General features: G+C 36.8%; 3 protein-coding genes across 3 annotated transcripts; 2 read left to right on the top strand and 1 right to left on the bottom strand.

Moving 5' to 3' along the window:
• The first annotated feature begins 571 nt into the window (after nt 1–571).
• LOC148172657 (A-type potassium channel modulatory protein KCNIP1) lies at nt 572–20,423 on the top strand. The gene is made up of 4 exons (XM_088039315.1): nt 572–998; nt 16,606–16,675; nt 17,870–17,940; nt 19,999–20,423. The coding sequence occupies exons 1-4, from the start codon at nt 843–845 to the stop codon at nt 20,320–20,322; spliced, it is 621 nt and encodes a 206-aa protein (XP_087895441.1). The 5' UTR covers nt 572–842; the 3' UTR covers nt 20,323–20,423.
• Nucleotides 20,424–22,678: 2,255 nt separating this feature from the next.
• On the bottom strand, nt 22,679–26,404 carry Dhx15 (DEAH-box helicase 15). The gene is made up of 7 exons (XM_088038926.1): nt 26,213–26,404; nt 25,745–26,158; nt 24,046–25,130; nt 23,538–23,660; nt 23,262–23,456; nt 23,046–23,204; nt 22,679–22,986 (listed from the first exon to the last, which is right to left on the bottom strand). The coding sequence occupies exons 1-7, from the start codon at nt 26,260–26,262 to the stop codon at nt 22,859–22,861; spliced, it is 2,154 nt and encodes a 717-aa protein (XP_087895052.1). The 5' UTR covers nt 26,263–26,404; the 3' UTR covers nt 22,679–22,858.
• A 39-nt stretch (nt 26,405–26,443) lies between these two features.
• Trmt61 (tRNA methyltransferase 61) lies at nt 26,444–27,583 on the top strand. Its single transcript, XM_088038927.1, has one exon. The coding sequence runs from the start codon at nt 26,558–26,560 to the stop codon at nt 27,536–27,538; it is 981 nt and encodes a 326-aa protein (XP_087895053.1). The 5' UTR covers nt 26,444–26,557; the 3' UTR covers nt 27,539–27,583.
• The last annotated feature ends 95 nt before the right edge of the window (nt 27,584–27,678 follow it).

The following is a 27,678-nucleotide window of genomic DNA, read 5'->3' as shown; positions in this document are numbered from 1 at the left end:
AGATTCTAACAATTGAAACTGATCAATAAATCCTTTATTATATCGTAAAGAGGAAATGATTCAAGTCTTCTAATAGAAGTGTGCTAATTTGGTTTCTTTTAGCCACTTTACTTCTCTCAGAAAAATTGTTAAAATGTTTTAAATTGAAATTTTTCCTCTCGAAAAACAAAATAATAAATCACAAGCCGTGCATTTTATATTCACGATTATGCTCGTTGTTTTGAAAAGCTTTCAGATCCAGTCCGAAGAGTTTTTAAATGTCAATTTTTAATTAGCCCTGATGAAAAGAATTTGTACGAGAATATAAAATACGAAGCATTATTTTGATGAAATACCTCGTCGTCAATTTTTATTGTCTCCGTAAATTCAATTTCCATCGATTGCATTTAAGTTTAGTAGTCCATCGTCTCTTGTAAAAGCCCGACTGCCCCCGGAAGCTCAGTTTTAGCGTCCGCTGCTACTTCCACATCTACGGAGTGTGCAGATCCACGTTTTACTTTCGCCAGTCAGGACAGCATTGGGGCGTGCGCAACCAAGGCGCAGTCTGCAGCTCAGATAGAGGACCAGTGCTGGTCCGGGCGAATCCGGGAAATGCTCACCACGAAAGCGGCGGCTCCGTAACCGCAAATCGCCACGCATTCTTACAACGTCCATATTCAACACCAATTACTAAGTGATGCGCTAACTAATAATATGCGGTAATAAAAGCCAACCGTCTGGCAAAGACTATAAATAGACAGATGGACCGGAATAAATTCGAAAGTCATAGATGATAGCATGGTGCAACTACGGTATTATGCTAACATGTGTCTTCCACTATTTGACGACGAGTAAAGGAAGACATGGCAACACCATCAGACAGCCCTATCGAGGAGGTGGTTTTTGAGATAGAACCGTCCAGGGTACCTAAACCGGTGCCTGTTGCCCTAGAAGATCTCTGCAGGCTGACGAAGTTTACCAGGCAAGAGATTCGAATCATGTACAGGGGATTTAAAACGGTTAGTTTAACATGAAGTTAAAAATCATATTACTAAACCTTTTGTTTTATTTATTCCGAGTGACTTAGCTCCAATTAACTGAAATAATAGACGCATCTGTCTAAAAGAGCGTGCATGAAATTAACAAATTTATCAACAAGACACTGGGGTGTTGTTTTAATAATTAACGCCCTCTAGGGGTGCGTCATATGTGCAATTTAAAAAATACTAGAGTATTTTTTAAACCGCAAAATACCACACAAAAAAAGACGCATATTTTTGTGTTTTAAAGATAGTCCAACGAAGTAAACATTATTTTTAAACACACAATTTTTAAATGAGCCGCATTCCTTTTCTTTTCTTATAAACCACAATCAGTCATATCTAGACGTATAGCTATTTAGATATTCAAATCGCTTTTCCTTTTTCAGAACAAAACAAACAGCTAAAAATATAGCAATGAAGAAATCACGCTATTTAAATTTTAATACAGCACTTATCGATGAGACAAGTTCATTAATATGCAACACTACCAAAAAGTATTCTTGCCAGTCGTTTCATCAAAAATACAGAATGAGGGTGCCAACTGTTTGTTTCCGATTTTTTTATTGGCCTTCAAGTGGTTAAAGCATAAATATTTAACTTAAATTAATTTGTAAACAGTTTACATTCAGAGTTTCTCTATTCATTCACTATTGCCTGCGGTAATTAACTTCTAGGGAAACCTCAAATCTAAAATCAGTGATATTAGACATATAAAACGTGGAAAGGTAATTTAATAATTAATAGTTAAATTCTGCTGAAGGTTATTAGTAGAGATTATAATCAATAACTGCATTACATACACGTCAGTTTAATAACTACATACCTCGAAATTTCAATCACACAAATTTACAACGTTAATCTATCATCACTTTTTTGCGTTCCTTGTAAACACGAATTTTGTTAATTATATTAATTTATTATTTGGGTCAGACAATCAATAGCGACAATTCCAGAGTAATTTAAGGGAGTATAAAATTTTAGTATTCACAATTTTCTTTCTACCTAATTCAGTCTTTTAAAGACTAAAGTTTTCCAACTTAAGCTTGTTTTAGCTATAAAAAATTAATCTGCATGTTATTTTTTACCGGTTTATGCTGTACTTACCCAGTTCCAATAATTTTAACTGAATAATTTAGACTGTTTTCTACATCGATTAGTTCTGATGTAATATCAATAAAATAAATGTATGATCAACTGTTCTGCACGTTCTCGATATAAATTCTGCATTCCAAATAAGGAAGAAGTTGTCACAGTCACAGTTTCCACTAGTGAAATTCTGGAACGCTGAGCTTCGAATTTAATCAAAACCATATTAATAATGTTTCTGCAATTCGCTTTAATCAATTTTCCATAAAGATCGTTAGCTCTTGTAGTTCAAAATTCAATAAGGTTTTAAGTGGTTTTGACTAACCAGAGTTCTATATATTTCGCGGTTTAACGAGTGGCTGATTTTCGAGAAACCTTGCCATAGAAAATATTTGAATAAGTAGTTCTGAAGGACGAAAATTTATGGTTTACATTGTACTGCTTTTTGTGCTTTTCCCATCAACTTTCAATTAGAAACTACTAATCTTTTTCACCTTCTATCGTACACCTTCATTTTACTCCTGTGTAAACAACACCGTTCATTTTCCTCGGCCCTTGATCAAACAATAAACATCACTTCATAACTGCTTATTTGTTTTGGGTCTAGTTTTGAATTTCTCTTTGCTTGCCAAAAACATAATTAACTACACTGTGAGACGTGTCAATTGTAGTTAAAATTGTTATTTAAACTATAAGCAAATAATAATGTGTGTTTATCAGTTGAAATTAAAGGAAGTTTAATTTCAAAGTAACTCTAATGTGGCGTTATTACAAGATTGTGTTTGCATGAGACAAACTCACTTGAATTTTCGGGTTTCTTTAAATGCATTGAGTCACGTGAGATTAAATAATAATGAGTTTTTTTGGGTTACAAGGTACATAACATTACACGGACAGGCATGCTTGAGTTTCAGACATAAGTTTCTTCTTTGCTTTAAAACACTTACAATTTTTAATGAATGAAATTTACAAGATTTTACTTAAGACAGCAATATTTCAAAAAAATTGCGAATTTTTGGCCTTAAATACAAGTAAATAAGCACATTGGATAAACATAAATCAACAAGTGACAAACAACCAATTTTAGAACACGGCTAAAATTGTATACAACAAAAAAAAATCGAAGTGAATACTTAAATTTTTATTTTTCACTGTTTTGGATGATACATGTAAACAGTTTATTATCTCCGAAATTAGAGAAGTAGAAAAAGAACTGGGATCTTAATCTATGACAGGTGAATTCCTCCGGTACATCTTATAACAGCTTGACCTATATCTATATCTGTTTATTACTTCGTCGTATGTCACCGTTTCGAGTTGATACAATTATTTCGTTGTCACGATTATTACTACAAATCCAGCAACGTGCAGCAGCAATTAAATTTTAATTTCGCTTGGATGCAATCGCAGCTCAAACTTTTTTATACTCAACAAAAATTGGATTTCCAAACGATTTTGACCCGATTTCAAGAACAATCTTTGATTTTATTTTTATAACCGTAACTCCGGAGACCAACGGTTATGTTATTAAGTATCAAGCTCAAACACAACAGGCAATAATTTTCCAAGAATAAAAGGTTATCTTCGTATCAGATAATGTGTATATAAATGTAATGGTATGCACCCACACCTATCTTGCTGAAATATTAAAATCTAGCACGCAATTTTTCCTTTGTAAATACGTTTAACTAGAAATCTGGATCAAAAGTGAGGCCCCATTAATTAATAATGATGTAATACAAGTATAAAATTGATGAATGATTATTTTAAACAAGCTAGTTGTTTTTAAACGATAGGCCCAAAAACTAAAAGTGCAGCCAAAACCTCAAACACCCTGTATACAATTTTTGACTCGAAGAACGCTTGGTTTTTATTAGAACTGGAATAAACAGGAGCTATCTATTTTGAAAGGAGTCTCTATATTGGTGTTTACTGCCCCCAAATCCCGATATTCCGTTGATGGCGTACCCGTAAAGTTAGCTAAGGGTGACTCGCTGTAAACGTCTTCGATGCGCTCTCTGCTTCTCAAACTCCCTTAATAGATTTTACTGTGTACCCCACCGTACTTTATTAGATTACGGTAAATTTTCATGGACAAACGTTGATTGCGTAATTTTCACTGATTAGCTTAGATTTTCTCGTAGACTCCTGCAGAGACAAAATTTACGACTACTTTCCGGGTTACAGCCAATGTCGTGACTAACGTCAATTCAAATTAAGAATTACTTATTTAGAGATGTTGATAGTAATAATTAGAGCAAACGTTGCGTGTTTTAAATGTTTCTGTTTTCAGTTAAATGTAATTAATTATTTTTTTTACTAATTTATTTTTGGATAAACAAACAATTTGTGCACCATAACTGATTAATTTATTTATAAACCGTTCGATTTCATTTGGCGTTTGTGTTACAAAACACTTGCTTTTAAGTTAACACCGGCTGTTACTGATGCTATGATATATCCGACTTCTGGATTGCGCCCAAAAATAAGTACAGACGTTCTAATAATAACTTGTGAAAACTAATTATTAGCCAGACTCATTAACATCTCTAAAGTGTGGAGAAGAAGGATGCAAATATAATTATTCCCATTTTATATATTTAGATGAGCAGTCGATTACTCTTAACTTAATCAAACTAATAATTAACTAAATTTTTATTACACATCGCAAAGTTAAAACTACTTTTATAAAGTTTAACATCCCAAAGTTTCTTTGTAGTACTATTTTGTCTCATCTCCGTAGTGACCCAATTTTGGATGCCATGCTTTTTTTTTGGAAAAATCTTTAGAGAGCTAAAAAGAAATTTGACATCTTAAGACAGTATCAAAGTTTAGTTATCTAGTCTAATACCAAAAATGTGGTGTCGCCTGATTTCAAGTGTTGGTGTCAGCAGTTGGGTGGTGCCAAAATAGCTATTAAAACGCGAATAAAAGAAGGTCAAAAGGGTTCTAACAGCGAATGAAGTGCAGCAGCTGCAAAGTCTGACAGAGACTTTTCGCTGTCTCAACAATTTGCTTACGGCTAAGATGAGAAAAAGATACGACTTGAAGCAAGCGAGAACAAGGGAGGAAGCTTTATCGATTCCTCTCTTGCCTTCCTATGACGTCATGGTGTTCGTTTGCCAGTGGCGCACATCATTTTACTTTCAATAGCTTCCTCATTTTCAAGATTTCATTAGATCTGCGTTGGATCTATAATAATGTCGAGAAATAAGAGGGATAAACGTGACTGAATGTTAATTTTTTTTGTCATTTTTTCCAGCCTTTTTTTCCCGAGATTTCCCGGAAAGACGAATTTAGATTATTTTTATAAATTGTGAAAAGAGGCAAACGATAACAAATTTGCAACGGTAGGTCATTAGGTTATCACGAATCTCTGAACGTGTTTGTTGTGATACCATTGATGACCTACATTTTTTATCAGCTAGAACTGGCGCTACATTAATCTATCTCAACTGACAACTCTGACATGTTTTGTTCTTTTGAACTAATTGTATTGTTTCTTATTATAAGGGAGGTTGATTTAACTCCCATTTTTGACTCTATTATACACTTCTCTTCATCATAATTAAAAAATTGACTTGAAATAAAACGGAGTTGAGTTTCACAAAGGTAAACCTTTTACTGCTTTCAGCAGGCATAAATACTTTTGATACATATCTAACAACTTCGCACGTTTGCCACGCATTGTAATAAAAATTCCCTTCTTTTGCAGAATTTAAACTTGTAAACCAATCATACTAATTAAATTAACAATCCCACCCCATTCGAGTGTGGTGTGGCTTAGCTTTATTATGAGGTTCTATTAATCAAGTGTTTATTCTTGTTTGATAGAAAAGGGATATTTAGATACGTGTCGTGCGACAAGGGTGTGGATCAGTTGACCCTTTACCGAGCTTTAAGTAAAATATAATCGGGACAGAACACATTTCATATTAGCTTTATTACTAATCTAAACACGGAAAAAATAGAGAGAAAATTTGGCCCATTTTTTAGTATCCTGCTATTTTTCTTTTCAAAAAATTCGTAAATCTAACAAGTCAAATAGCGATAGTTTATGTAAGGATTTAGGATTACCATTTCATTATTAAAATAATGCCATGCAAATCACCCCACTATGTTAATCAATTAACTCACTTACTAAATTAACCTGTTAATTAGCTAATTAGACAAGCTACAGAATGAGATAAAATGAGATAAAAACAGGCTATAATTAATAAAAATCCTGTAAATTACAAAATATTTTAACATGGGAGCACCATATTTCATTACATAAACATTGACAAAAATGGTGGATGCGCCGGTATAGCAGTTGTTGCAAAAACAATTTCTGGGAATTATTTTTCAGTAGAACAAGTTTTCGGTTCTTTAAATAGGTCTCGACCCTGACAACAATCTTGGAATTAATATTATGTAGGAGTAGTTCAGAGAAGTTCGTATTTCAGTGGAACCTCAAAACAACTTCTTACTACAAGTATTTCGAGAGTTTCCGTAAACTTAAAATTCTAATTAAAACGGAAATCTTTTTTAAAACTTGTTTTAAACTTGTAGGATATGCCCCATGTGGGGTTTATTTTAAATTATTTGTAAATTTTATCAGTATTAAATTCAACAGGTACATAGATAAACAATTGAACACGATATTTTTTACTGTAAAAGCAAAGAAAACTGCAACAAAAAAAGTGTTATTATTATTATTACCCTATTATGTCTTTTTTAATATTTCTTAGAAAGCAGAATTGTAAATTCTTTATAGTTTTTCTGGTTCCTTTAAATTATCCGAATATTCAACAAGTTATAAATATGCAGTAAGTTGAAAGTTTAATTTTTCAAGTCAGAGAAAGGGTGCCAACTAATCTATTTTAGTAGCAATATCTAGATTCTTAATACTTATTAGTCACTAGTTTTCAGCTAATTTTTAAGTCTTTTTTTTCACTTTAGTTATTTCACAAACAATTTTGTTTCTTAAACTTAAACTTCCCGCAAGAAATAGATATTGTCACGTTGGCCGAAAAATCAAAAGTCTCGCTTGTAACAATAACAGTTTTATTGTGCACTATGAACACTTTCGTACTTCACAATTACAACACTTTTCAGGATTTCCAAATACTAGACTATCTACAATCCTATCGCTACTCCCCTATATACAGATATTCCCCTACTACTAGCCTAATGCTGGAGCGCTGCGAGAATATTCGGGAGTTCCGCCTATGACTCAGCGACCTTCTAGAAACGGCGATTCTCGAAACGCACGGAACATTCCAGCGCTGGCGCTCGAAGCTTCCAGAATCTTCTCGTAACACTGCCCCCCTCTTAGTTCTGATCGTCCCGATCAGACCAAACACCTGATTCTCCGTGATATTTACAAAGTCTATTTAGATGAACCACTTTCATCTTTGAACGGGCGCTGCGTTGGATCCGATACACCACGTCGTTGATCCTCTTGATCACCTTATACGGTCCCTCCCATGTAGGTGTCAACTTCGGAGATAGGCCCTTCTTTCGCCGAGGGTTGAATAACCACACCAAGTCTCCTTCGTTGAATCCTTCATGATTAGCCGTCACATTATATCTGGACCGCATTCTGTCACTAGCCATTTTGATCCTCTGCCTCACAAGGTGGTGTGTATCCAATAGGGTCTCTCTCAGGTTGTCGACGAATTCCGGTACTTCCTTGCGTTCCGCCCCAGGCGAACCAAGCAGAAGATCACAAGGGAGACGCAGCTCTCTTCCAAAGATAATCTTCGCTGGTGTTTCTCCCGTGGTTTCATGAATGGCAGCTCTGTAGGCCATCATAAACAAGGGCAGTCGACGATCCCAATCCCTCTGGTGCTCTTCCACTACCTTGGACAGATGTTCCTCCATCGTCTGGTTGAATCTCTCGACCATGCCGTCGGATTGCGGGTGCAAGGGTGTAGTTCGAGTCTTCCTAATTCCCAGCAGCTTACACATCTCTTGAAAAACGCCAGACTCAAAATTCCTTCCTTGATCGGAATGCATTTCGAGTGGAACTCCAAACCTGCTGAAGAAATTATCCACTAGGACTCGAGCTACTGTTGTGGCTTCTTGGTTGGGAAGGGCATACGCTTCCGGCCATTTACTGAAATAATCCTGCACAACCAAGATGTACTTGTTGCCGTCATCAGTTTTTGGAAATGGCCCGGCCACATCTAGAGCGATTCTCTCGAACGGGGCTCCCACGTTGTATTGTTTCATGCCTCCTTTAGTTCGCGTTCGAGGTCCCTTGCTCGCCCCACAAACTGAACATCTCCTACACCATCGTTCGACATCTTCCCGGCAGCCAACCCAGTAATACCGCTGCCTAATCTTACTTAAGGTTTTGTTCACTCCGAAGTGAGCGCCTGATGTTCCGTCATGGACCTCCTTGAGTACTTGGGGGACTCTATTCTTGGGCACTAGTAACTGGGAGGTTACTTTCTTCCCGTCTGCGCTTTCCCAAGCCCTTTTCAGTACCCCATTTTCTACTAGCAGTGAGTCCCACTGCGCCCACATCGCCTTCAACCCTGGACTCTTTTCCGAGACATCTTCCCAACGCGGCCTTCCATTATCCGCTTCCTTCCACTCCAGCAGTGGCCCAATTTCCTGGTCTGCCTGTTGATCCTTCCGAAGATTCTCCGTAGTCCAGTCATCATCACAACCGATAACCATCCTGTTTACCGGCAATGGCCCTTCAATCTTCGCGCACTGCTTGCAATCCTTGCAAGGTCTTCTAGAGAGAGCGTCAGCGTTATTGTGTTGCTTTCCTGGTCGATGTTTGATTTTGAAGTGGTATTGCTGTAGCCGCTCAATCCACCTAGCCACTTGTCCTTCGGCGTCTTTCATCTGTAGTAACCACGTAAGGGCAGCATGATCAGTCCTTATCAAGAACTCGTGGCCAAACAAGTATTTGTGGAAATGCTCTACAGATTTTACAACGGCCAGCAATTCCTTTCTTGTAGCGCAGTAATTTCTCTCTTGCTTGCTCAACACTTTGCTGTAGTACTCGATCACTCTCTCTTCTCCATCCTGCACCTGCGATAACACTGCTCCAATGCCGATGTTACTGGCATCTGTGTCCAAGACGAACTTCCCATGAGTCCTGGGGTAGCTCAAAATCGGGCTAGTGCACAAAGCTAACTTCAGTCGCTTGAAACTGCTTTCGCAGTCTGATGTCCAGTTGAATGATGCCTTTGCTTCCGTTAGTTTGTGCAGAGGTGCAGCAATGTTGGCGAAACCTTCTACAAACCGCCGATAATACGTGCAAAGTCCAATAAAACTTCTCACATCGTGCTTGTCCTTGGGTCTGGGCCATTCCTTAATCGCCTGAATCTTATCTTCGCAGGTCTTGATTCCTTCAGATGACACCGTATGCCCCAGAAACTCCACATTCTTCCGAAATAGATGGCACTTTTTCGGATTAAGTTTCAAATTGGCACCCCTAAACCGGTCTACCACTTCTTGAAGGTTCTTCAGGTGTTCATCGAAGTTTTTACCCATGACCATAACGTCGTCTAAATAAACCAGACAAGTTTTCCACGTCAATCCACGCAACACACATTCCATTAGTCTTTCGAATGTAGCGGGTGCGTTGCAAAGCCCAAAAGGCATAACCGTAAAGTGGTACAGGCCACTTCCCGTGGAAAACGCTGTCTTCTCCTTGTCTTCGGGATGAAGTCCCACTTGCCAATATCCACTCTTCAGGTCTAAGGTTGAGAACCACGTCGACCCTGACAGAGTTGTGAGAGTGTCGTCAATCCGGGGTAATGGAAAACTGTCTTTCTTGGTAACATCGTTGAGTTTTCGGTAATCCACACAGAATCTTGTACTACCGTCTTTCTTGGTTACGAGCACAACCGGCGAAGACCAAGGACTGTTGGATTCTTCAATAATCCCTTCTTCTTGCATGGATTTTACCAACTGTTCGGCCTGCTCTTGCTTCGCCCACGGTAACCTTCTCGGTGCCTGTCTGATGGGTTGATGGTTGCCCGTATTGATTCTGTGTTGAACGATGTTCGTTCTTCCTAATGGTTCATTCTCAACGGCGAACACGTCCTTATTCTTCTTGATGAAAGCCTGCGCTTTAAGAGCCTCTTCTTCAGAAAGGTCACTCGTGTCTACCTCCAGCTTTAACTTTTTCACGGTCTTCACGTTTTTCTTTGATGGCTGTGCGTCACTTATTCTGGAGATCGGAACACACACAGCAACTAGATCGCCCTTCTTGATCGTGACTGGAGTAGGGTTGATATTCGCCACCCGCACAGGTATTTCTTTCGTCACTTTTACTAGTGTCTTTCCAACAAGAATTGGTTTTGTCATGTCTCTAGTCGGTTCAATCATTCCAACGCAGCTCCCAAAGTTACTTCCTAAACGCACACTTATCACTTTCTCGCTGTTCCCATCCACACAAGTATTTTCACAGGCGAACGCTTTCACTCCATCTTCTTTTACTTCTGGGGTCGATAACACAAAGCTTTCGGTTCCAATCTTGAGGATCTTCTCGTTGTGATTAAAGGAAATCCCATGTCGTCCAATAACATCCATTCCCAGGATCATCTCATCCTCAATTCCTGCCACCAGCACCCGATGCCGAAACTTCATACCTCCCAACTGGACCGTGACCTCTGCCTCGGCACCTACTGTGGCGACATCTCCCGTGACTGTTTTTAAAATAGCACTCGTTGTTTCCAGAGATGTCCTGTTGTCCAACATGTCCTTTCTCACAAGGGAAACCATGGCTCCGGTGTCGACCGTCATCTTCACTTTTCTCCCATTCACACTTCCTTCAATTATCAAACTCTCAAAATTCCTCTTCAAACGCATAACGGAAATAACTTTGGGGCTTGTGCTCTCCCCAGCCAGTGTGTGCCCCTTGACACTGCTGGGCTTTAGTTTTCCGACTGCTGAGGACGTGACTGGGGACCGTTCTGGTCGTTCCTAGGAACAACCCTACAGTCACGTTTAAAATGGCCTGGTTTTCCGCAACGATAGCAGGTCTGGCTAGTTCGCTGCTTCAGTGCCATCCGTAGCTCCCTGTTTTCCTTGAGGATGTCGTTTAGCTCGGCTTTCGTGACGAAAGCGGTAGGTGTTGCCTCTTCTTCGTCAATACCCACACCTCGAATTCGTCGGTAATCGGGGACATTTACAGAGCTCTTGAAAACGGCTTCCACCTCTAGAGCGCGCACCAGAGCTTCTTTTGCGGAGTGATAGCTGCCCAGTCGGACCGTTCTTTGTATTTCTGGATCTCGAATCCCTTGCAGGAACGTATCCACAGCTAGTTGTTCCACAAAATTCGCCGGAGCCGAAGGGTAGGCGAGCAAAACAAGGCGCTTGACACTTGCCTCAAATTCCTGCAGAGACTCTCCAGTTCTCTGCCGCCGCGTCTTGAGCTCTGAGACGTATACTTGCTGCAGGTGTTGGTTTCCAAATCTGGCCTCTAACGCTGCCATCAGCTGGTCGTACCGCTCTTTGTCTCGACCTGGAACTGTCTCTAGCAGGTCCAGAGCCGCCCCTCTCAAGGAAACTATCAGAAATGAGGATTTTTCTTCTTCCGACCATCCATTTTGTTTGGCCGCCACTTCAAATTGCAGCTTGTAATTGTCCAGTGAGGTCGACCCATCGTAAGTCGGAGGTTTCATTTCTTTCGTTGTGGTCAGACCGGTCCTATTTGGAACTTGACGCCTTAAGCGAAGTAACTCATTTTCCATGTGCTGTTTAAATCGCTCCAGATCTTTAACTTCTTCTTTGACGCCTTGTAGTTCTCCCTCAACGCCTTCAAGACGCTCTGCTACTTCTTCTTTGACGCCTCGTAGTTCCTCCTTGACGCCTCCTATGCACTCTTCTACTTCTTCTCTGACGCCTAGTAGTTCCTCCTTAACGCCTCCTATGCACTCTTCTACCTCTTTTTGAATTTCATCGACCTTAACCATAATGGCTACGTTCATGTTTTGTTCCATGTCTTTAAGCTGGTTCAGGATTGCTGCATTCTCTGTTTGTCTTCTTTCTTCTTCTTCCAGTTTTTCTCTTTGTCTTCTTTCTTCTTCTTCTAGTTTTTCTTTTTGTCTTCTTTCTTCTTCTTCTAGTTTTTCTTTTTGTCTTCTTTCTTCTTCTTCTAGTTTTTCTATTTGTCTTCTTTCTTCTTCTTCTAGTTTTTCTTTTTGTCTTCTTTCTTCTTCTTCTAGTTTCTCTCTTTGTCTTCTTTCTTCTAAATTTGTCTCCAATTTTGCCATCATAGTGGTCATCAATTCTTGTAGCGTCTCCATTTCTGCGGCTTGCTGTCTGGTTTGAACAGGCATAAAAATTGTCCACAATCAGGTAACAATGTCACAGTCCGGTAATGTCACGAATTTTCCGATCGAAAATTCCAGAATTTTCTCGATCACAATGCTGGACGGGATCCCACTTTCTGACACCAGTTGTCACGTTGGCCGAAAAATCAAAAGTCTCGCTTGTAACAATAACAGTTTTATTGTGCACTATGAACACTTTCGTACTTCACAATTACAACACTTTTCAGGATTTCCAAATACTAGACTATCTACAATCCTATCGCTACTCCCCTATATACAGATATTCCCCTACTACTAGCCTAATGCTGGAGCGCTGCGAGAATATTCGGGAGTTCCGCCTATGACTCAGCGACCTTCTAGAAACGGCGATTCTCGAAACGCACGGAACATTCCAGCGCTGGCGCTCGAAGCTTCCAGAATCTTCTCGTAACAATATTCTAAAATATACCTTGAATAAAATACACATAATTCCAGCAAATGCTTTCACCCTCGCCCCAAAACAAGACGTTTATGCCGTTGCTATGCAACAATGGATAAGATTAGATCAGCTCAATTTCAATATATTAAAATAAGTATCTTCAGCTAAATATAAAACTGAATTAGGTTAATTCGATTCATTCGATCCTCTGTGGACGCTATCATTAATTGATTAAGTAACTCATTTAAACTTTTTAGAGAAAAAATTAATCGGAGAATAAATTGTTGTTTTTCACGGAATGCCAAAGGGACGCCTACATCCGTAAACATAAAATTACAATATAACAAACTCTGGTGATTGATTAGTGATTACGTTAACACGTAATTCGCTAAAGTGTATAAAGCTGCCGTGTTTTTGTGTACGAAGCGGAAAATGTAAGTTTCCACTAATCCACGAATTGGAATCGGAAGATTGCGAAAACTGATCCAAATCTATGTTCTAAAAATGAGCGTTTCCCGCGACCGCAAAGTCCCGTCAACGCAATAATTTGATTTGTTTATAACAAGCTCGCGGAAACGTAGATCTCGTAAAATTTAATGTATCCGTTCAACAATGAAACATAAATTAAACAGAACTTAGGTTTAGAAAAAACAAAAAGAAAATGGATACGAGGGTTGCACTAAAAATACGCGGTATAAACGTTATTTATGCTGCTGTTTTATGAGAGTGTTATTCGAAGCAACGCGCACGAGAACACTGTGAATTAATTAACGTAGAAACACAACATCTACAATAAAATATGGCAACCCTTGGAGCTGTGTTTGCTGGAATTAATCTGTGATACTCGGTGGTGGCAATCGCTAAGAACTAACCTCGATCGTGATATAATGCGAACCTTAATCTTATCGTGGCATATTTTACAAATCAAGCCTTCATTGGATCGAACGGGGACTGAAACCGCCGCAAATCACGCAGGGGTTGATATTTTATATATTTTGTGTAAAAATAATAACACCACCACATTATCTACCAGAAGTCTATTTTTTCAAATTCAAGCGACCCGAAGAAAAAAAAATCTTTAATATCTGTTCAATTATATTTGTGTATTTCTCCGTGACAAGAAGATATATTGAAATGGAAATATAAACTCATAAATAAAGTAAGCAAGTCTTTTTCAGAGCGGCATAAAACTCATGAGGCTCCCCAGACGTGGTACTAACCGTCGGATGATTGTACAGACAACACTATTAAAAAAGCTTAATGATCCTTCTTATGGCCCATCCTAAAAGAAATTTCGAAATGGAGCATAAGAAGTTGACGTTTGTCTACATGACTCTTACTGTAGTATGAGGATAACTGTTTAATTTTGTAATAACTGGGCACTGATAAATTGGTTGATCTCGCCTAAAATTTCAGAGATTGTCAACTGAATTGATTTTCTCAGTTTGGTAATAATCAGACCGGAACAAATATGACATTCTGCACAGATGAAAAAGCAGTGACTTTAGTTATTCCTCGAACAAGCTTCAGATACACGCGGGCGTGAGCAAAGTTGTAAGTTCTAAAGAAACAATAATGAAAAACTGTTTGTGAAGGTTAATATGGCCTCTGCAGATATTGATGCGCTGCGGTAGTAGCAACTTTACATTTATAACGTGTCCAAATTGTCAATTTTGGAGAGTCTCCAAAAACGTAAATTTCAATTTTTCTTGTACTCATCGTTAACAAAAACAATAAAAGCTAGAAGCTGAATAAGAAGTTAGGAAATTAAATTGGGGGTGTCGCCTCAGCTATAAAAAAAATCGAGAGCAAAAAATATGACACCGAAGAGTACAATAGAATACAATTGCTAGAGAGAGACTCCTTAAATTTCTCACAGTATTTGAAAGAAGTGAAAGGATTATTTGAACCAAAGGTGTGTTATCTTGTGCGTGCGTAACTGTAGTTAACGCCTGATAGTGGTCATGTTTTGATTAAATGAAAGTCAAAGGTAACTCCCGACTCTTCTAGAAGCTAAAACTGATTAAAAACTTGTTGATTAATAATGATTGAAGAGAAAAAATGCTCAATAGTACGATATTTCTAATCATGGGGCTCCTTTTATTGAGCTAAATCTCCGTTTTTCTCTACTTTGGATTTTAAAACAATAGGGGTGAAATTCTAAATTCCATTCCAACTTACAAGCGTTCTGGAACATTTAAGATTTCACTTTGCAAATATGCAAAAAATTTAATTCGTTTTTTGGAATGTCATTTTCATTTCCAAGTCAATCAATAAGAAACTGGCAATAAATTGCAGTTTCTATTCCTGAAAATAATCTATTTTTACCTACCATCAAATTTCAGATTAAGTTTCCATTTCCCGTTTACTACAGCGAAATTCTTCGTACCAGTTTGATCAGTTATAATATAAATTCAAACATAGACATGATGGCTTTTTATATTTTGAAGATATTATTAAAAAAGTTAAATTGCATGCACAACCCCAAATGATGAAACATTTAGCTGTTTATCTTAACTAGGAACCCGGATTACATGTGAACATCATAAATCAATCACTTACGCTATGATATACCATAACAGTTTATTAATGAAACGATGCGGTGCTAAATTCATTCATAAATTCGTACATTTAACGTGTCTAACTTTGCAATTTAGTTGTTTAATTCCTTTCATGTTCCGACATGGAAATTTAAATCAAAAAGCCTAATTCCCATAAAATTGCAATAATGGAATGTTACCATCGTAAATTCGTTTCACTTCTGCTATTTTCTTATAAGATATGTTTCTAATTTAAATTTAAAATGACGACGTGGTGTTATTTTTCTTATTCAGAAACGTTCTACGTTATTGTGACGTATATCTAGTGTACTGTTTTATAAATAGGAAATGATTTATTTGAACTCAATGATTTTTTTAAACAAATTCAGCCATCTTCCAACAGTCGTAAACATGCGAATAAATCCGTTAACTTATTTGCAAGTCTAATTTGCCTATTTAGGATGAACTCTGATAGTTGAAGAATCTCCCAAATATTCATTGATTGTGGTGGAACTTCGTAAATTTGGTCTGACAATGTAACTTTTTATTTGCAATGTCTTAAAGTTGAGACTAAACTGTTATCGTCCCCACATTAACGAGGTTTATTTACCTTCTAATAAGAAAAATTCTTGAAAATCTTTTACATCTGAAACGGAATAGCAAGCTCGATCTACCATGACTTTCTTCATTACATCCTGGACGCAACTGTTACAAGTTCCAGTAAATCTCGCGCTACTACTCGAAGTTAGTTTACTTACAACTTCTGGCCATAAATATTTACTTTGTACTTGAACGATCCAACGCCTGAAGGTTCTATGGTCTACTAATGACAAAACGATGCCCATTGTCATTGTTTAGTACAATAATTCACCCCACGTTTTTCATAGAAATTTTATTGAAATTATGTGTAATAATAAAGATTCCATTTTTTCAATAAAGCAGAATTGTAATAAAGAGAAAGCAATAAATTATTTAAAAAGTTTGTGTGACACCAGTCAGTAAGTCATATCGAATGCAAATTTAATGTTGTCACTTTTGCATCGATCGTTTGGATAATGACCTGAACTTCAATTTACTAACATTATTGTCAGTATTGGTTTAAATAGGTTTACTCGAAATCCAATAAATCAATCTAACAATAAGTGTACCAGTATAAAACTTTCCCTTTAAATTGTTTATTTATAAGTTATGTAATCATGTTGATTTGCATTTAGTGTTGTGAGAAATCAATAAAATAATCTTTTTTGTTTCAGGAATGCCCGGAGGGTGTTGTCCATGAAGATAGCTTTAAAGACATATATTCAAAATTTTTCCCGCATGGAAGTGAGTATACCATCAGTCCAAAAATTCAGTTCACCTGAACAGTTTTATATTTAATTTTTAAGTGTTTTCAAGCTGATCCTGGAAAAATCCTGACAACCAAATGTTTTGGGGAAAATAAAATGCTAAACACCTAAGAATTTCGTACTATGAATTTCAGGAATAAAAATCTAAAACTGTTTTAAATTGTTTTGTTCGCAAAGCGATATTTTCTCCGTAAAAATGAAAGCCGTCTTGAAAGGGTAAATTCGATAATCTTTTTACAGATGTTGTGTAGAATACTAGAATGTCGTAAAAATAAAAGTGTAAAAGAGAATAGAAATTTAAAACGGCAAGATCGGTATAACCAGAACTGGGCAAAGCTAAAGGTGAACAATCACTTCGATTATTCTCTTTAGGCAAGATAGTCTTGTTCCGGACATTTAGGCAATCCTATGAAAGCTTAGTAACCCCTAGCAGTTTGCGTTCATAAATTTTAATGCGCCATTAGCATAAAAGTTCCACTCTATCTGTTTGGCACGAATCCCTAATACGACATGTACTGCATTTCCCAATAGGGGTGGTATTTCTATAAATTCGCAAACAATCAGAAATATGAGGAAAAAACAAACAACGAAATCTCTGTTCAGGCAATATTGAAAATGAACACGCTACGTGTTTTTGCAACAAAAGATTTATTTGTGTTAGTACGAATAACTACACAAAACAATAGATGTAGATTAACTCGATAAAAATTCAAACAAACTGCAATCTAAAAGGAAGTACAACACGAGCTTCATTAAAACTCACACTGTGCCGGGCTTTGATTTCCCCGTTCAACACTGTATTAGTAAACAAGTTATGAAATAGGCTAAATACAGTTTTCATGTCGACGTTAAATTGTAATAACCACAAACTGGGTCATCTAAATAAATATCTAAACATCTATTTTAGATTTTTGCTTACGATGTGTAAATATCTTTTATTACAGAGTCACGAACATCCAGTAATTTATCATCTATTACGCTACATCATAAAGCAATAAAGTTACTTTCGTGGGCAAGTAACCAATTTTTGGTAAAATGTTGATTCAAGCCACGTAAAATAAAGTGGGACACGTCCGCACTGTTGAATCATGCATGACAGAATCGTCAAAAACAATAAATTTTTATGAAGCTCGTCTTTCGGTTTTGTTAATACTCAATCGATGTGTTTCAGATTCAAGTCTGTATGCACACTACGTGTTCAAAGCCTTCGATGTCAACTGCAACGGAGCAATTAGTTTCAGGGTGAGTATCCGTCCTGAAAATAGCTTGAAATTGAAACACCTAGCAAAGCCCGCAGAGTGGCGCAGTGTACCGATCGAACGGATTCAGACGAGACATATTCTTCAACCCCATAAACTCGCTTGACCTTTCTGGTTTATAATCTGAGAATATCTCAGAGTTACACCTTTATGAAGGGCGATTTGCGTGGGACTGACAAATGTTTCTGATTAAAATTTTAGCCTGCCCTAAATTAGGTAATTTATCAGCACGACCAGTTGAAGCCCACCAGATGTGCACAGAGTGAACGTTGACGGATTGATTTTCCTCTCCCTCAACTCTAATCAACACACATCAAACTATTAAGCCAAATTGTTTTCAAGCGCTTGAAAAAATTGCCGGCTAAAACGATGCTTTGAAAAAATTATCGGTCATCGGCGAGGGAAACCTCGGAAAAAATAAAAAATGATTTACGTGCAGATATGAGCAGTAGTTTTTTGACCCATGACATTGGCTATTTAAATAAAAGCCAGACCCATTTATACCCATTGTCAAGGTTTAAACAAACTATTTTAAAACTTGAGCAATGTGCTGCATTTCCACCAACATTACCAACGGTATTGAATGTGGAGAATCCCAACAGTATAAAAATATACGTTGTTTTCATTTATTGTGAAAAGCACTTTCAAATGAATAGACCCATTTGTGAGTCGTTTAGTTCTCTCTATTGTTAAACTTATTGGATTTTCAGGAAACATTAATCAAATGCTATTATGTGCTTCAAATTGCAAGAACAATTTGCCAGAGACTTCATGAAATTTTTCTTGGAAAATTCAAAAGCAGTGGTCATTTTGTTATCTACTAGACATGGAATACCTATTTTGACCCCAATCTAAAAAAGTCAAATACTTGAAAACTTCCTCGATGGTTACAAATGGTGCAAGGCGCACGGAAATAATGATTCAATTTAACTAGTAACTTCCATTCCCTATTTACATTACAAATAAATGTTTTATTGTCCTGTTTCAAAGCTTATCAAAATCAAACTTTTTCCACGCTATCGTATTAATCGCATGACTATTTCCATGAACAGTTCAACAGCTTGTTTGTGGAAATTCCCAGTCCTCAGTATTTATTGATCATTTACCTTAAATAAGTTTTTCACGTCAATTAATAAAGGCAATTTTCTACAATTTCTATCGTCAAATTGTTAAAAGCATTCCGTTTCACTTTCTTAAGGCTCATTTCTTTTCTAACGAAATATGAGCATTGCATGAGTGGACGTTTTCATTCTAATTTAAGCAGCGTTATCAAGATTTTTTTGACTTGCATTGGAAAACTATTCTTTGTTTGTCATTAGAGAGGACTGACACCAACATTAATAATCCGAGAAATGCGAAACTAGCGTGTTTTAGTATATTTTTTACTGTTATATTATTATTTTGTGATTCCTGCAAATCTGCAGGAGTTGAACGTTAAGAATATTTTTCTAGTGGCTAGAAAATTCTCCATGAACTATATTCGTTTACACACTATTATGTATGCCGTTTATACGACCACGCTATGAAACAATCATAAATTAACCAGGACATTACTGAGTAGATTAAACGCAATTTACATTTTCTAGTCACAGTAGTAACTTTTATTTTATGAAGTTTACATTTTCAAAAAGAAATGTGCTTGAGTCTTATGTAACATGTAAAGTCCATCGAGCTAATTTCACGTAGTTGCCTCAATTCGAACTTGTAATCGCTTCCCACATCGATAAATTTCTAATGTAACTGACTACCGCCCGTTTCTCCGGTAACAAAAAAAAAAAGAAATTAGTGTACTCCGAAAATCGCTGACTGTTTCTTCACCAAGCCGAAATAATTCAAGAAATCGATTATTCACAAGAACCTCTTGAGCAGTACAAGAGTCCGTACACTTAATGTAAATTTATACCAAAATGATCGCCGAGAATCAGTCTTAAATTACCTTATCTCCGTTTCTTATGCAAAAATGGATAAAAAAATCAACGGCTTCCACAATGCGAGCTAATTGTTAGAAGCAGAAAGGTACTAATAATTTTGTTTTGTGCAGGATCTGCTGATCACCCTATCTACCCTTCTTCGTGGATCAGTGTACGAACGCCTCAGATGGACCTTTAAATTGTATGACGTGAACGGTGACGGCTGCATCAGCCGCGGCGAACTATCCGAAATAGTTGTGGCGGTGCACGAGCTGATGGGTCGACGCGCTCACCAAGTAGAAGACGACCGCAAAGCCCGCGAGCAAATCGATCGAGTCTTCCGGAAGCTGGACCTCAATCAGGACGGGGTCATCACCATAGAGGAGTTCATGGAATCGTGCCTCAAAGACGATGTGATCACTAGGTCTCTGCAGATGTTCGATGCTGTGCTGTGATCGGACGCGGAGTGTAAAGTTTTTACAGAAGAACAGCTGCTGCTGAGACACGCGCGGCCTTTCTGCGGACGAGATCACGACGTCGCAGTCTTAGCATCATCGTCCATTCGTTCCTTCTTCGAAATCATTTCCGTTCTTCTCGTTTACGAGTTCCGGCCGCAGAAGAGGTGCGAACGAAATAAACACCAAATAAAATTGCGGATTTTCTTAAAAACTGTGACCGGAACGAAGACGGGGAGAATTAGAAAAGAATGTTTTAAATGTTTCAATTTTGTAAAAATATAACAAAATCATTTGTGACCTCGGATGACTAATTAGCTTTGTATGTCTTTGGTATTGTTTACTGTTGCCAAGATTGGCCTGGGGTTCATTTCCAATCGCTTTAAATGAAAAACGAGACATTTTCTTCAAATTTAATTGGGTTTTTTATCGTACTACTTATTTTAGCACACTAATAATAACGATAAAAAACAAATTACATAAATGATAAAAAAATTTATTGCTCCGTCTTTAATAGACACAATTATTTAAATGAAGCTCTTTTGGCTACATTTCCCAACATCCTGAGCTAAAAAATGAGCTATAAATGATAAATGAGGGAAGTTTGGGAGAGCCCGTAAAGCCAATCTTAAAGATTAAAAAACATTCTGACTCTTCGTCACTGTCCAAAACATAACAAATCCAACTAGACCGACAATCATTGAATTTCTCTTTTGTACGATGGACAAAAACTCTTCATTTAAAGGATTCGAGATTATTTTAAAGATTGGATATTTATGCCAGGCTGCTCTTTATTGAAACAATTTTTAAATGTAAATCTAGCAGGTGTATCATACGATCAAAATAATTCTTTAGCGTGAATCCTATTATAGCAAAAATATTTTGATCTTATGCTGGGTACTTCAAAAACTGAATCTGTCCGCCTAATTGAAGTGCTAACAAAATGAAAATCTGCACGATCTGCGTCAACACAAATGTCTGACTTTTCCCCAAATGATTTATATTCTGAAGTGCCTCTGCTACCTTTTGTTATGACTAATCTTTAAGAAATAAATGTAAATTTTAACATTATTTACTCTAACAACGTACCTATTTTTGATAACAAAAAATCAAATTTATTGGCTTTTAAGGGACAGTACAAAACTAACCGAAATTTTCCATAACACTGTAAATCTACCGCATCATAAGACGACCTATTTATTAAGAAATTCTAGAAGTACTTCAGAATGATATTGAATTCTTTCATAAAGTGAGTGTAACTGATCGGCTTGAACACATTCATGTTGTAACCCTCCATTTATGCTTTTATTTTGGAGGTGAATTAAGTGAAATACGAAAACAGGAAATAGGTATAATTATTGATCTTTTGAATCCAAGTCGAAGTGTACAAGCTGAGTCAAAATTAAAAACAATATGTAAACTCGTGTTTACGTCAGTTAGGCTTAAGATCCTTGTTCTTCCTAAGTGGTTACAGTCGATAGAACTTCATCGAATTACTGTTTAAAATAGGAACTGTTGGACTTAATTTTCATTTGAACATGTAGTAGAAATTAGAGAATAATTTCAGCTCTTATTATTTAGTTTATTAGTTATTAAATATTGTATAGAAAGTGTTGAAATTATACGGTTATATATGCTTTAGTGATATGTACCATAAAATAGATGTATTGATAAAATTTTTGTTGGTAGATACGTATTATGGTATTATCATCTTCATTTGAGATAGTGACAAAACCCGCAATGTCCGTACATAAATAAATATGCAATATTTAACGTGCATATCGAAAACTACAATCACAAAATTAACCATCACTACATAATTTGCCAATTAAATGAGCTTTTAAACTGATACGGTTTAATGTGGTAATAGTTTTAAGGTATTGTCTAATTCTATTTCTTTTTATAATATGCGACAGGAGGAAATCCTACAAACTGAAAGACATTTTCGTGTAGTTTTAATTATTTAAAATTAAAAATGAAGTGATGATAGGGTATAAAATATTTCACATAAGAACGGACTTATTGCACTAAATTAACGATTCTGTTATACTAATTTAAGGTACTAATTATTTAGATCGTTCCATGATACGTAAGGATGCTATTTAAGTTAATTAAAAACTGTTTTAAAGCAAAATCAGCAATATATGCAGTACATATTTTCGACTGAAAACAAAATAAATTTTATTATCATTGTTATTACATTTAATTAATAAATTGTTAAATGGTGTAAATTTGTTTATAATTCTCCCTTCCACGCCGAAAATAGCTTATTATTTTGACTCAAACCAATCAATTAATGGTTTTTATAGGTACCGCATGTGTTCAGTTTCTTTTGGGAAAAAAAAATAAAAAAGAGTAGCAAAACAAACGTTTATTTAAAAACATTTCATTTTAGGGGATTGCTATTAAAAAGAACTCCTGAACAGATCCATTTATTTCTGTGGAATGAAATCTAATAATAATAATTGTAATGCAATACACGTAAAATAGTAACATAAGTTTTCTCTAATTTACAGATATAAAACAAAAAAAAAAACTAAAATCCATGTTGGTATTGTTTGGAGTCCAATCGATTCTGTAAAATTTCTAGTTGGCGTTTAGCTTCACATTGTGGGAAATTTTGTAAATCATAATACTGAGGTGCTATTTTCAATAGCCAGTCAGCTGGAACAAAACATAGAAATGAAGAAAAAACTACAAAAAAAGGGACAAATGTAACTTACGTTTAATGTCTGTCACAGTTCTGATGTAATTCTTGGTGGTCAAAACAAACTCATTATAAATGACCCATTCTGGTTTGTGATCCAAACATGTGGACGGGTGAAGTTGGACATTCTGGTTGTCTTTAATAGTCAAATAGTGACCAGTACGTTCCAAATGAGCTACCTAACATATTAAAATTGAATTACCAACAACATTCAACTCGGATTTTCAAAGACTTGCCTGCATGAAAAATCCATTAACTAGTGCTTTTCGTATGTTGATATAATAATCCTTGCTTGTAAAGTCTGTTGATGTTCGTTTCAAATTAAATCGATCCATAATTCTCGAAAGTTGCTGTCTAACGTTGTCAGCCGATTTCAGTGAACGGTAATTAACAAAATTATCATAGCACCATTGCGGATCTTCCATGCCTATGGAAATTGTTATTTAATTAGAGACAAAAAACAAACCGTAACGACCTGAAATGAAATATCATCGTTTAAGGAACTTACTTTGTTTAAAGGCGTGGTAAACATTGAGCAGTGTCAAGTGGTCCCCGTCAATGTGGGCGAATCTCATCTTAGCATCGTCGGCCGCCTTCTTCGCTTCATTCGGTCGGATGAAACACTGTGGGACTAAACATTGGAGCAGGGCAGTTGCCCGTATCCAACCAATATAGTTGCGCTCTCAAGCGTTTCCTACAGAGCTACCTTAGTCAGAACGATTCGAGCAAAACAACAAGAACGTTTGTGTTCTGTTCAATGTCTGTTTTTACATCATCTAACTACAATGTTTTGCTCAAAACTCGTTCCAAATACAAATCGTAATGGTAACAAACCAGATTAACAGGTAGCACATTTAACAAGACAAGAATAGTGGAAAAAGTTGACATGATAGGTTCTACCACGGGAAGCCTAAATTTAAATATCAAGTTTCCAAAAGCAACGATTGTAAAATTTGATTTTGATAAATGGGAAAAACGTAAAAACCTGAATTGACAAAACTTATTAAAATAAATACCTGACAGCATTGCAGTTATGGATAGAATTTCATTGGAACAATTATGGTTGCAACTAGCGATGAGCATCTTTGCAAGTTGCGGGTCTAGTGGAAATTCGGCCATGACTGCTCCCAAATCAGTGAGATTTCCATCATCGTCCAAAGCAGCTAAATAGTTCAGCAGTTCTAACGCCCTCATTAAAGTCTCTGGAGCTGGAGGATCCATAAAATCAAAATGCACTAAATCATCAATGCCAAGTTTCTTCAGCTGCAAAACAACAGATCCAAGATTCGATCTCAAAATTTCTGGATACGTGTTGTCCTGCATTTCATTTTTGTACGCTTTTTCTGTATAAAGTCTAAAGCATTTTCCCGGCTTGGTTCGTCCTGCACGACCCGCCCGTTGCTGAGCAGATGCCTTGCTGATTGGTGACACCAATAACGATTCTACTCGAATTCTAGGATTATAAACCTTCTGCTTCGCGAATCCAGGATCGATTACAAACACGACACCATCTATAGTCAACGAAGTTTCAGCAATGTTCGTTGAAACGACAACTTTTCTTCCGATTGCACCATTTGATTTGTTCGGTGGTGCTTCTTCAAAAATACGCTGTTGCAAATTGGGTGGCAGTGTTGAATATAGAGGGATACATTTCAACTCTCCTACTTCCGGCCCAAGATTATCAATTTCGCGTTTGATTCTTTTACAAGCAACTTCGATTTCTTCTTGTCCCGTCAAGAACAGAAGAATATCACCAGCGATTTCTTCACACATATGAATTTGAATGACTGTTCGAATAGCAGCTTCCAGATAGTCCCGCTCAGGTTCTGGAGTGTAAAAAATTTCAACAGGATGTGTCCGTCCTGGAACGTTCATTAGAGGAGCATTGTCGAAATATTGTTGGAATTTTCCGGCGTCTAGCGTTGCTGACATGATAACTAACTTCAAATCTGAGCGTTGCTTAATTACTTCTTTTAAGACTCCCATGAGAATATCGGTGGCAAGAGTACGTTCATGGGCTTCGTCGAGTAGTATACATTGGTATGCTTCTAACATGGGATCGCTCATGCCTTCTCGCAGCAACATACCGTCTGTCATGTATCTGAAATACAATTAAATAACAAATAATACAAACAATGCATAGTAATGGAGAAACCGCCAGACAAAACGACTACCAACGTATGTATATAAAAAACATTTTTTACGATTTACGTATTGTTACATAATTCTTCACGTCAATTACTTAGTGGAGAATAATTCGTTGTTTAAAAAACAGAATTCCAGACCGTGCATTAATATTGCGTTTTATGAAAACTTATTGGTACGTGGCTCAACGTTACCATTTTCATTATTCATCAACTTCTATTGTCTACAACGAGCACAAAGTTTTCTGAACAAAGAAACTGAACAGTTACAATGAAGAGCACTATTTCCAAAATACAATGCTTGTACTGTCTTAGACTTGTAATAGTTATTTTTTCTGGAGTTTGCTTTTTTGACACAAGAAAAAATACTTCAAATCTAAGATGGAATTCATTTAAAACTTTTAAGTAACAATAATTCATGCTGGTTCAAATTTCAATATCATTCATAAGCTGATGTAAGAAATGAATGACCTATAAAGCTAAATGATAATTTTGTGTACAAATATATAATATGCATGTTTGCTCTACATCCATTATAAACATTAAAATCTAGTTCTACTTGGCTACTTACTTGAGGATAGTTTTAGCAGAAGAGCAGTCTTCAAAACGAATGCTGTAACCAACCTCCTGTCCAAGGGCCACGTCCATTTCTTCAGAAACCCTCTGAGCAACTGACATTGCAGCCACTCTCCTTGGCTGGGTACAACACACCCCTTTTTTGCCCATAGATCGCGCAAATTCAACGCACCATTGTGGAATTTGAGTCGTTTTTCCTGAACCTGTCTCGCCAACCAGGACAATGCACTGATTCTCAGCAAGAAGTCTCATAAAATCATTGCGGTATTCAAAAACCGGAAGTGTGATACGCTTTCGATACAATTCATTATATTTGTTTGTGTAAGGTAACCCAGTATAAGGGTTTATTGACGAATTTGTGACTTGTGGGGATGAATAAGTTACCGCAGTGCTTATACCACGTTCCTCTCTAAAACAACAAAACGAAAATGTGGTGTTGACATTCGTGGGTTCGTCAACTTACCGTTTCTTTTTTATAAAAGGATCCAAGACTTCAATTCGACGTTTGGACATTTTGTGAAGTAACTAACGGGTGAACAAACACTTTAAAAAACTGTTTCTATTTTTCTTATTAAACAAAGATTGTACTGCTCAAACTGCACCAACAAGGAGACATGTAACTACACAGTCGGTAATGTAAAGCTTCTAGTTTAACGACTACGAAGGATCCAATTGGACGCAAGCGCTGCGATCAGCTGATTGGGCAACATAATTTTAAAAAACAAAATCCCTAAAATCCCCAAGTCAAAATCAACATAACCTCAATTTCAAGTTTCAAATGTGATTTTTTACTCCTTTAACAATCACAATGAGTTTTGATGGCTATAAATCAATAATAGAAAAAGGTGACACTGTTATTTTATATCTCACTATAAGCCAAGTGTATAGTGTGCGTGCAGAAGCTAAGACTTTGAGTAAAAAAGGTGTAGAAGTCGACAACATTTTCCAGACACCTTACGGGGCTTTAAAATGTGCAGACCTAATCGGAAAACCTTACGGTTCAAAAATCTCTTTAAGTAAAGGCTGGGGCTATGTAATGCAACCCACTCCCGAGTTATGGACCTTAACATTACCACATAGAACTCAAATCATCTACACTCCAGACATCAGCATGATCATTCTTCAATTAGAAATATCTCCAGGAAGTGTTGTTATAGAAAGTGGTACTGGCAGTGGATCTCTCTCTCATGCCCTAATAAGAGCAGTAAAACCCAAGGGCTATTTGTACACTTTTGATTTTCATGAAAATCGCGTGAAATTAGCCAGAGAAGAATTCAGTCAGCATGGATTAGACAACTACGTCACGGTGGCACAAAGAGATGTGTGCACTTGTGGTTTTGGGATAGACTTAAACCATAAAGCTGATTCAGTATTTTTAGATTTACCACATCCTTGGCAGGCAATACCCCACACTTTGGATGTAATGAAGGAGAGTGGTGGCAGGATTTGCTCATTTTCTCCATGTATTGAGCAAGTCCAGAAAAGTTGCAAAGTTTTGTCAAAACTGGGGTTTTTGGAAATACAAACCATGGAAGTACTCCAAACTTCATATTCAGTACAAATAAAGAAAATACCAGTGCTGAGTTTAGATTTTCTCAAAAATGAGAAAGATGGTACAGAGACAAAAGGAAAAGAACGGGAATTTCAGAAATGCGTGGTAGCCGTTCCACCAGCCAGTATGCCTGGACACACTGGTTACTTGACTTTTGCCACATTGCCTCCAGTTTGGGCGAGAAATCTTCAAATTAGTTTAAATGAAGTTACTGATAACATTGGTGAAATGTCTTAAATTAGAGTAATGGATTTTTTATTAATAATTAAATGTTTCTATTAACTTGTGTGTTTTCTTTCAATGAAATCGAGGACCCAAAAGCTGATTAAACAATTAAAACAACTAATTAAAAAGATTTTGTTAATCAGGTTTCATAA

The sequence above is a fragment of the Gnatocerus cornutus genome, chromosome 6 (assembly GCF_029298725.1).
Source record: "Gnatocerus cornutus isolate USDA-ARS CGAHR chromosome 6, icGnaCorn1.1, whole genome shotgun sequence".
NCBI lineage: Eukaryota > Metazoa > Arthropoda > Insecta > Coleoptera > Tenebrionidae > Gnatocerus > Gnatocerus cornutus.
This window is presented reverse-complemented; position numbering and strand designations above follow the sequence as displayed.